Source organism: Bison bison, unplaced genomic scaffold (assembly GCF_000754665.1).
Source record: "Bison bison bison isolate TAMUID 2011002044 unplaced genomic scaffold, Bison_UMD1.0 scf7180017864330, whole genome shotgun sequence".
Classification (NCBI taxonomy): Eukaryota; Metazoa; Chordata; class Mammalia; order Artiodactyla; family Bovidae; genus Bison; species Bison bison.
Window position 1 is genome coordinate 588,546 of NW_011494902.1, and position 11,423 is coordinate 599,968.

Sequence of the window (11,423 nt, forward strand, 5' to 3'; positions counted from 1 at the left end):
CCCCATGAATCCCAGCATGCCAGGCCTCCCTGTCCATCACCAGCTCCCAGAGTTCACTCAAACTCACGTCCATCGAGTTGGTGATGCCATCCAGCCATCTCATCCTCTGTTGTCCCCTTCTCCTCCTGCTCCCAATCCCTCCCAGCATCGGAGTCTTTTCCAATGAGTCAACTTTTCGCATGAGGTTGGCCAAAGTACTGGAGTTTCAGCTTTAGCGTCATTCCTTCCAAAGAAATCCCAGGGCTGATCTCCTTCAGAATGGACTGGTTGGATCTCCTTGCAGTCCAAGGGATTCTCAAGAGTCTTCTCCAACACCACAGTTCAAAAGCATCAATTCTTCAGCGCTCAGCTTTCTTCACAGTCCAACTAACTCTCATCCATACATGACCACAGAAAAAACCATAGCCTTGACTAGACAGACCTTTGTTGCCAAAGTAATGTCTCTGCTTTTGAATATGCTATCTAAGTTGGTCATAACTTTCCTTCCAAGGAGTAAGCGTCTTTTAATTTCATGGCTGCAGTCACCATCTGCAGTGATTTTGGAGCCCCCAAAAATAAAGTCTGACACTGTTTCCACTGTTTCCCCATCTATTTCCCATGAAGTGATGGAACCAGATGCCATGATCTTGATTTTCTGAATGTTGAGCTTTAAGCCCACCTTTTCACTCTCCTCTTTCACTTTCATCAAGAGACTTTTTAGTTCCTCTTCACTTTCTGCCATAAGGGTGGTGTCATCTGCATATCTGAGGTTATTGATATTATCAAGAGTTAGCCTCTTTTATTTCAGGACAATATTGTTAACCCTAACAGCTAGAATTTACTTACCTATAATTTCCATAGTTCTATAGTCCTAACTGTATATATATTACAGCTTTATAATTAATTTTTATACACTCAATATCTATTCAATACAATGCTTTTCTTCATTTTTTTCATTCAGTTATATAAAATTATATGCAGTTGGTATGTCAGAATTTGATACTAACATTGATAATTCAATGTGAAAATAAAATGAAGAGCTTATATTTTGGTTACATCAATTACTAGAAAAATGAAAAACAGCAAGGAAAGATCCTTAAAAAATACTCATTTTTTTTTTTCTGATACTAAGCCAAACCAAAAGAGCAACAAACATCTAAAGAGTACTTAATTTTTAATGAGGGCAAGATATTTTTGCTTTAATGACAGACTCACCTGTTGGTTATCACTTTCTTACTGTTATAAGTTATTGTCCTGAACTTTTATTATAGCTGTTTCCTTTGTTATCTAAGTGTCATTATCACAAAACTAAGAATTCTTCTGACAGTTTTATAAAAAGTGTTAACAAAATATAAGTTACACATCCAAAGTTGAATATCATCTGTAAGCAGATTTAGAAAATAATATAAAATCTTTTGAAATTTGTATATTTATATATTGGATTTTTAATATTTAAAGATGAATTTTGAGAATTATCTTAGTAACTGTATTTTTTATTATGTTAATCCGTCCTAAGCTTTTATCCTGATCTCTCTTGCCTATATGGTAGGATAATTTTTATTTTTTAAGATTTTTGGATGTGAACCATTTTTAAAATCTTTATTGAATTTGTTACAATATTGCTTCTGTTTTATGCTTTGGATTTTTGTACACAAGGTATGTGGGATTTTAGCTCCCCAACCAGAAATCAAACCTGCACCGCTTGCATTGGAAAGTGAGGTCTTAACCAGTGGACCATCAGGGAAGTCCCCCCCACGAGGATAGATAATTTGGGGTCATTGTTTTTTGTTGGTTCTTTTGTTGTTTCAGTATGGCAACGTATATTTTCTTTCTTTGCTTTTTTTTTAGGGGCTGCTTTCTTACCTCATCATTGATAGGCACACTTGCACTAAGCCTTACAATACCTCTATCCATAATAGCTGACATGTGTATGCAAAAGGTAAGGCAAACTATTTACTATATATTTTAAGTATATTATTAAATCAGAGCTAATAATGAAAGTTAAGGGACTGTGACTAAATTATAAAGATGACCATGAATAATACTTGGTGCCTTCTCTTCCAAGCTGTTTTACTACATAGAGATATAAAAAGTACCAAAGAAATGGTCATCTTTGTAATTTAGTCACATTTAGTTTTTTATTTAAAAAACAATTCTTTGTTATTTAATTTTGTTTTCTGATTCAGTATATTATTTATTTACTGTGGTTAAGAATGGAAATCTCTGTAATTGAGAATTAATTATTCTTCATATACCATGATTTTCAAAGAATGTGAATATTATTAAATATATATAACACTAAAATCATACATCATATAATATCCAGGCCTTTCTACATCTTCAGGTCATAATCTTGAATATCAACCAAAATTAGTGAAACTAGGGAAATGATGCTTATCAGACAGACGATTTTGGTAGCTGCTGTGTAAATGAACTTTACCATACTGATATTTTGAAAAATCAGCTTTTTTGCAGTTTTGAAAAATAAAAATTGAAGTTTAATTTTATTTTCGGATTTTTAAGAAGACCTGTAATAGCGAATTTAATTTTAGTAAATGATACTGTAATTTGTTCAAATATTTTAAGATGGAGGCAAAACAGAAGGGAAAATATATGTATATATAATTGATTAGAAAAACACACCGACAGTCACTTCTTGATTGCACATCAGGCGTTTAGTTAAATGAGTAGGCTGCGCCTTTGGTGGGAATTAAGGGCAGAAGAAACATTCTGGAAAAAGTAGCAGGGTGTGTCCCAGAACTGCAATAGAAACATAGTGGGAGTAACTTACTTTCTTAGGTTTTTTTTTATTCTAATAGTCAAAGGTATTTATAGATATCAATAGTTTCTGAAAAATTTTGCATTCATTAACTTTATTTACTGTGCTTAAGATACATTTTGTTTTGTTTTGTTTTTAACTTATTGCTATTTGATATAATAGGAAGCATCCCTGATTGCATTCAGACTTATATTCAGATATATTCAGAAATTAGACTTTTTTTGTTTAGTTGGGCAGTTTTCATTGTTAATAAATGTCTTCATTTTTTTAAAAAAAAATTTGTCCTCATAGCTTGCTGGAATTCAAATTAGAAGTTTTTTATTATTTGGCAACATAAAAATAACTGCATTGTTAAAAGTGAACTTTGCCTGTAAAAGTCATCTAGAGTTTCACCTACCTTTATGAAGTTTGGTTTTTTCAGTAGGATTTTTTTAGTTGAATAGTCATGATATCATTCTGTCAACTATATTTGCGTTTTTAGCTCTAATTAGTCATAAGTTTTTTTATGCTGTATTTTTTCTGTTCTTGGGTCATTTAAATTCATCATGTTTTTTCTAGATGATTAAATATCCTGCAAATATTCCAAGAATATGCTACACCAATAGTTTGATAACCATGTGAAGACTTTTTAGTACTGCCTGCTAGGTGTTAGGCTGACTCAGCCTGTGTATATGTACCATATGAGAAGAATGTGCATGCTGAAATTTATTAGTGGTTTTCCTTGTGTTATGCATTATGAGTCCTTCATAAATAAATAATTATTTTCACAAATACTTTACTCTGACTAAAGCTAATATGCAATGGAATAGTATGTGTTTCCCACAAGAGGGAGTCTTGCCTTTGTTTCTATACCTCATTTCTTTAATACTTAGAAAGGGTAAGCAGTTTTTCTTCCCTATTTTAAAGATAGGAGTTACTGTTTTCATCATTATTTTGAAAGCAAACTACCAGTGTGTTGCAGCTGAGTCTCAATAATTAATCAGTGTAGGCTTTTTTGGTAATTGTTTTTGATCCTAAGTTGAATCTAGGTGGTAAAGGAAATAATTTTTTTTTTTTTGGTAACTTTATGGGATCTCATTATTTTTAATTTTCTTGATGATCCAGGTAAAATGATGGTTTGAAGGGTCAGGATTAGCAATCTGAGAGCTCCTCACCACTGAGGCTTTGCCTGTCTCCTTTGGCTCACATTTCCTAGTAAAAGTATTTCTCTTTGTAGTCTTTACTTGTGATTTCCTTTGGAATCTTTTTCTTTTTAAGCTGTATTTCATCAGTAAATTGTTTGCCAAAGTTTCACTTAAGAGTTTCATCTGTTTTCAGTACTGTCATAAGAAAAGACCCATAACATAACACAATATCACAGCTATAGCATAACTTAGTTTTTTATAAATGGGAATTTAAAAAAAAATGACTTCAGAAACTAGAGGAGAAGAATCAACTTGAGAATAGTCAGTAATCAGTAAAGAACAAATGGGCAGTGTGATATGTAAGACAGATGCTTAAAAATTCATAGTTCTATTTCTGATGTACTCTGCCTAATAACTGAAAAGCATGGTTTCCTGCCTTTCCTTTAGGATATTTTCTAAGTAAGAAGTTATTTTTTTGGTAATTGAAGCAAGTGATTAGTATAAGTAAATCCTTATATTTAATAATAACATTCTTAATATATTGTCAGTGCTTAGTATTATTTTCTTGGTGTTTTAATTTATTTGTCCACGTTATCACAAATGTAAAAGTTGTGTTTAAGGGAAAATTGTCTTAATGATAATTGTGGGGTTTTTTTTTCTTTTTTCCTGTCTCTTATTTTTAGGTGCAGTTTTCTTGGTTATTTTTTGCAGGCGCTATCCCTGTATTTTTTTCATTTTTTATTGCAACTCTCCTGTGCCATTACAATAATTGGGATCCTGTGATGGTGGGAATCAGAAGAATTTTTGCCTTTATATGCAGAAAACATCGAATTCAGAAGTAGGTTAAGTTCCAATATAAATTTTTCAAATGTTTGCCAAGTATGGGAATCATACCATGCTGACCTAGCTTTTAGAGATTCTATGAAGAATTTTTAAAAGATTATAATATTATATATACAATGCCAGATAAAAGAATCTGTTCAGATCTATGGGTGATAGGATAGTTTCTTCAAAACTGCTGTTTTTTAAAAAATGTTTTAATTCACAGGTGAAATCAAAGTGCTTACAGTTTTGCTGTAACAAATTTAAGTGTAGAAAAAATTTATTGATGTGAACAAAATTCATAATAAAATATGGTAACATTGCCTCATTTTCTTTTTCATTTTTTTTTTAAGAGAGAAAGTATTTTATATTCTCTAAAACATTACATTACAGAATGTAAAGAACTTCTTACATTCTGTAAAGAACTTGGGACAGTTTGTTGAGCAGTCTTGCTCTAGTCCTAGGTCTGACCTCAGGCATTAGCCAGTGGAATAGATCATTTGTAAAAGTTCCTTTCAGGTCTAAAGCTTTCCTAACTATTGTCTTTTTTTTAAGGGTTCCAGAAGACAGTGAACAGTGTGAGAGTCTCATTCCTATGCATGGTGTTTCTCAGGAGGATGGCGCTAGTTAGCTATATTCCAGGTTTGTATGTTAGTGGGCATTAGTATTGAATAAGGTTCTTATTCTTTTAAAATGTTTATTTATTTTTATTTTTGGCTGTGCTGGGTCTTCTTTGCTGCGCTGGCTCTTCTTTAGTTGTGAGTGGGGGCTACTTGGTTGCCATATGCAGGATTCTCATCACAGTGGCTTCTCTTGTTGCAGAACACAGGCTCTAGAGCACACAGCCTTCAGTAGTTGCAGCATCTGGGCTCCTTAGTTGCAGCACCTGAGCTCTAGAGCAGTCTCAATAGTTGTGGCCCACAGGCTTAGTTGCTCCACAGCATGTGGGATCTTCCCGGATCAGGAATCGAACTCGTGTCCCCTGCATTGACAGGCAGATTCTTTACCACTGAACCACTGGGGAAGCCCAGGTTCTTATTCTTGTATTGCTCAAATACAGAATCAATTTCCTATAATTAATATTTTTGAGAGTTGATACAGCTTAGAGGCTGAGAAAATCCAACTCTAGAGTCAAACTGCCTGGGATCCAATTCCAGCTTCTGTGTGTACTAGCTGTGTGACGTTATGCAAGGTTTGTAACCTCATTGTGCCTGTTTTCTTCTCTGTGAAGTGGGGTTGCAGAAGAACCTCCCTCACAAAGTTGTTAGAAGTATTGAATACTTGGTAAGTTTAAAACACATGAAATATGGTACCTAACCCAAATAAGTGATTACCAAGTATATCCAGTCCTTTCTCTATGCATGTGTGTGTTTACCATAACTGGCATGATACATCCAACATATCCTGATTCTCTGACTATGCTTTTCTCTTAACAGTGTTTCAAGAACAGTTTTTTTTTTTTTTTTTTTAATTTTAAGAAATAGTATCTTTTATATTTCTTACATGACAGAAAGAGTTTTATTGTGTTTTGGCTGCTGTGTCTTCACTGCTATGTGTGGGCTTTCTCTAGTAGCCACAAGTGGGGGCTACTCTAGTTGTGATGCACGGGATTCTTATTGTGGTGGCTTCTCTTGTTATGGAGCACAGAACTCTTAGGCCTACGGGTTTAGTAGTTGTGACACATGGGCTTAGTTGTTCTATGGCATGTAGGATCTTCCAAGACCAGTGATCAAACCTGTGTCCCCTGCATTGACAGGCGGATTCCTAAGCACTGGACCACCAGGGAACCCCTGATTGGTCCCTTTTTCTTCTAGTTTTTACTCTTAGGATGGCTATGCATGCAATAGTGTGAAGAGTTAGAGTTCTATAAGACTTCTTGTTCAGTGCAGCTGTCTCCTGCCCTGCCTATATTGCTCTCACTTTTTTTCCCACCCTGAGGAGTCCCTTTAAACTCCTCATTGATTATTTCTGTATTTTCCTCTCCATCTAAGTACCATGCTTATACTTCTATTTCTTGATTTTTCAGTTTCAGGCATCTTCAGTTGATTTTCCCACTATGGCAGTATAAGATAGGTTTCAGCTTCCCCCTCCTCTGCTCCCACTCCACTTGCCTGCCTTCCAACCCTGTATCCTTCCTTCATCCTCATCATCCAGGATAGTTACCGTGTGGTTTGGATAGATATGTTATCAGTGTTTACCAAGTTATGACCATATAAATGTTATTTTTCCTGAACTATGTAGGATTGTGCCTGGCATTTAGAGAATTAACCTCAGATCTTCTCCTGGGATAGAGAAGAGGCACTTGACTAGCTGTGAAAAGTGAAGGGACGGCATCTGAGTATCTAATTGCCTTTTTCTATAAATTTTGTACCAATTTTAGTACGTTTTTAGTTGTACATTTTTTTAGTTTTTTAGTTGTACGTTTGTAGTCTACCTATTTTTAGTTGTTTCTTTTAACTCTCCCTACAGAGAAACCTGGTTGTATTTCTTCATTGCTAACTAAGAATTAGCTGCTATATTCTTGTCTCTGTTCTTTGTCCATGTGGTTTAAACCTTAAAAAATCCCTTTATTGTCTTTCTCCTGAGGTTTTGGAGACAGTAGAACTAAATATGTATTTTGCCGTATTTAAATTTTTTTAAAATGCAAATAGTTATATAAAGCTTTTTTAGAACATACTTTATTTATTTATTTCACTATGTTGGGTCTTAGTTGCTACACATGGAATCTATCATCGAGGCATTTGTGCTTCTCTCTAGATACGGTGCCTGGGCTCTGGAGTGCACAGGCTCTCTAGTTGCAGGGCACAGGCTTAGTTGCCCCACAGCATGGGGGATCTTAGTTCCTTGACCAGGAGTTGAACCTGCATCCCCTGCATTGGAAGGTGGATTCTTAACCACTGAACCATCAGGGAAGTCCCTCTTTAAATCTTTTTAATGCTTTAATTTATGCATTTTCCCTCCCTGGTATGCTGTGCATCATTTTCATATTCACATTCATACCCACTCTCACCCAGAAATTTTTGGAAGTGAGAGTGGGATAAAAGGAAGATAGTGAAGACTAAAGAAGATAGACTATAATAGAGTAGAATAAGGTAGACTGGGTTAGGCAGGAGTCTTTATCTCCACAGGGATAATGATAGGATGTATTATGAATAAAACTGTTATTTTGTGATCTTAAAATAGCTTCAGATGTCAGTCAACACGTAGAACTCACTTACATCAGTTCTTAGTACTCACCTCAAGTTCTGGTATCCAGTTATTTAAGTATATAGACTGTTTGATATGTATTTCAATGTTAAGATAATTTGCTTTTTAAAATATAAATTAGAAAATTAAAAATGACAGTTGTAATCTAATGATGATTATGTGTTTGTTTTTATTTTTAGCTTGATGATGGAGTAGTATACAGCGAAGAGACAATCTCTGGCAAGTTTTTGTAGAAAAATGTTTCAGTGCCTAGTCTGAAAAATAACAGTTTCAGTTCTTTGGAACTCTAAAACATATTTTCCTCATATCTTTTGTCTTCATTTTCATAATGAAGTACTTTGCTATGTAGCTGTGTACATACCACTACAGTTATAGGAAGTTTCGGTCTACAGTCCATCTAAAGGACCAACCTGCCTTATACATCTCAAGGAATTCAACTGATGAAATAATTTGAACTAATCAAAGAATAAAATTTTAATGTTCTGAAGACTTTATTTTCACTTATTATTTGTTAAATGCTGGACTATATTAGGAAAATGTTTTCAGAAATCATTTTAAGTACATAGATCAGTGTTTCTTACAGGTAAAATGCTAAAATAAGCTGCCTATAATAGGTACGAATTATATTTTTGAGTTTTGTAGAATATTACAAATTAACAAAACAAAAAGTGTTTAATTTATGCAACAAATATGTTCACACAAATTTGGTAGGACTTTAAAAAGAATCAATGTTTGACAGATCTGTTTCATTTACACTGCATATACTGTATTATCTTTCATAGCATTAGGTGCCTTGTACTTTAAATCTGTGACAAACCATGATGAATTTTTAAAGGGGAAGTATTACTGTAAAATGAAGAATTATGTATTTCTAAAGGCTGTAATGCTGTAAATTTAATTGATAAAGCTCTGCTTATTTAGAGTTTTGAAGAAATATCCTCTCTTCAATTGAACATTTTCATAATGGAATGATGTAAATTGAAGTGATAAAGTATTATTAAAATAAAATGTTTATATATATGTGTGTGTGTATTACAGATCTACCAATTGGTTTCTGATTTTTTCATATATAAATATGCAAAATTGTTCTAGAACTGGATGCCTCTTTTTAAAATAATTTTAGTTTTCCTAAATAAATTTTTATGATTAAAAACCAAAGAAGGGAGGCAAGAAGAAATTCTACTTTAAAAATTACAGTTGTACTTTTCCTCTACCAAGATTAAATTAAGTATAAAATACTCCTGATTTAACTCTTAGACTTACATCCTTATTGTGCAGCTGCTCCTGGACTTTACTCACTGTAGACCTCAGAGGATTAATGTATGTCCCAGAATCCATTCAGTCTTTTGATTAATCAGAACCCATTTCCTTCTCAAGTTTTGTGAGACTAGTTCATTTCTCTTTAGAATTTCTAAAGAATTGAATTATGATTCAGTTCAAAGAATTATGATTTTTAAGAATTCCCTTTGTAATGCTTAGCTTCAGTTTGTCTTATTCACAATCTTAAAATTGCTTTGGTGTTACTACAAGTCTAAAGTGAAGTTTAGCTTGTCCTGAGAATTTTTATATTACATTAATTTAAAAGATTGTTTCTTGCTAACATTAAATTTTAAAAAATAGACATCTGTTCTCCTATTTGGTGCCACCAATAAATCTTATGCTGAAAATCATAATTGATTTTGTTAGCTTGGCACAGGTTAAAGGCGTGTAAAGAATGTGGACTTCTAAGAAATTTTATCCTGGGAAGAACTACTGAAGTAACATTTCAGTTACTCAAAGACTAAGTTTGGTTGAAATTTATTATCTGTATACCTCTCTACTTTCTATTTTTGCTGTTTTGACCATTGCCAATACTTCTTGGCAATTACAGGATGAAATAGTTGAAACAGTGATAGTGAAATTAAAACTTTAAATTATTCTCTAAATATGGTAGGAAAAGAAGTTGAAGTCAGAAGTTTTTAGTTGTCCATGTGCTCTGTGTTCATATGCCATACAGATCATGTGTTGTCACTCAGGATTCCAGAAGTAGTAAGCCTTGTTGATATATTGGAAAAATCTTGAGGAGGTCTTCTTCCACTTGGCTATTATGCTTTTTATCAATGAACAGCCTCTTTAGAAGGAAGCAGTATTATTGCTTACCTGAAAGTATGAATTACTACTGCTTTACAGTATTATCTTCTCTCCTAGTTATATCTATTTCAATGTTTTTTATATTTGAATACTGTAACCAGTGCAAATGAGCAGTTGAGGACTTCCTTCCTGCATCTTTGTAGTTGAGGGTTCATCTTCTCAAGAAATAGTTATGGTAGATTACTTCCATGCTGTGGTTACCTAGAAATCTAGCTAACAGGGCTCTGTCAGAATGTGACAGCAGTCACATTGTGGACCTTTGGAACTACTGGGAGAGGCTACATTGAAGTATTTGCTAACGTCCTTCATCTCTTGGAACAGTGTTGGCCTGTGATTATATTTTTCTGAATCTAAAGACCCAAATAGAGATTTCTAATATCTTGTTTCAGTCTTCTACTTTTCTTCCCATACATAATTTAAATCCCATTATTGTATAATGTTTCAAATTATGACCTTGATGAAAGGGAGTCTGCTGTTTCGTACTATGTGTTAAACGAACATCAGAATCTCTACTAAAACAAAACCAAAAAGTGAGGCAGCCTTAAAAGCTTAGGTGAACACTTTGAAGCTTAAAAAAGCCATTAGGGGTACATAAGATACCTATAATTATTCCTGTAAATAAATTTTGATTTAAAAAAATGATTTTTTTAATTGACTTCTATCAGCCTGATTAACCCCTTAAACTGATTTTTCCACTGGCAAGGAACAAATAAAATTCATTTTTTCTATAGAATTGAGCTCACAAGGTAAAATGAATGTTCTCAGAATTATACAGTCTTATTTCAGAAAGAATGCTAATGATTTATAGTCAGTCGTGCAGAGCCAATTTGGGGTTGCAAGGTATGACTTCTGTGGAATCCAAGGTTTTTCGTCAGGCACTTTGGTAAGATCTGTAACACTAATTCTCAGTGTGCTGGCTGAAGAAGCAAAATGTCCTTAAGGAAGGATAAAGTAGGAATTAATTTTAACATATATTTCCCAGAATCGTATTAGCAAATAAATGAAATGTTATTTTTATATCAAGCAATTCTAGTTGTAATCCTGCATCATTTCTGCCTACTTTCTTTTTGAAATAGTTATTACTAAATAATATTATAGGAAGAGTGAAAAAAAACAGAAATGACTGTTAGCTGTGACATCTGCAGATTTATATGGCTAGCATAATTGTGTGCTGACTTTTCTTCAGTAGTGACAAGGCATACATGCAGAATTTGAAGGTAGGGTTCTACTTTATTAGTATGTCATGTACCAAAGATTCCATTTAGATAAATTGAGGTACTTTTTTTACGTAGACTTGCAGGTTTTAGACCCACCCCATTTCCTTTTTAATACTATTAGTTTCATTCATCTGTGGAAAAATTAAGTATTTCATAGTTCATACT

General features: G+C 33.5%; 1 protein-coding gene across 1 annotated transcript in view; it reads left to right on the plus strand.

Moving 5' to 3' along the window:
- Positions 1-8,932, plus strand: part of SLC35F5 (solute carrier family 35, member F5) — a 40,227-nt gene extending 31,295 nt beyond the window's left edge. The window contains exons 13-16 of the mRNA XM_010853615.1: positions 1,828-1,918; positions 4,566-4,720; positions 5,260-5,346; positions 8,091-8,932. Of these exons, the coding sequence (XP_010851917.1) occupies positions 1,828-1,918; positions 4,566-4,720; positions 5,260-5,335 (322 nt within the window). The 3' untranslated portion in view covers positions 5,336-5,346; positions 8,091-8,932. The remainder of the gene's footprint in view (positions 1-1,827; positions 1,919-4,565; positions 4,721-5,259; positions 5,347-8,090) is intronic.
- Positions 8,933-11,423: the final 2,491 nt, after the last annotated feature.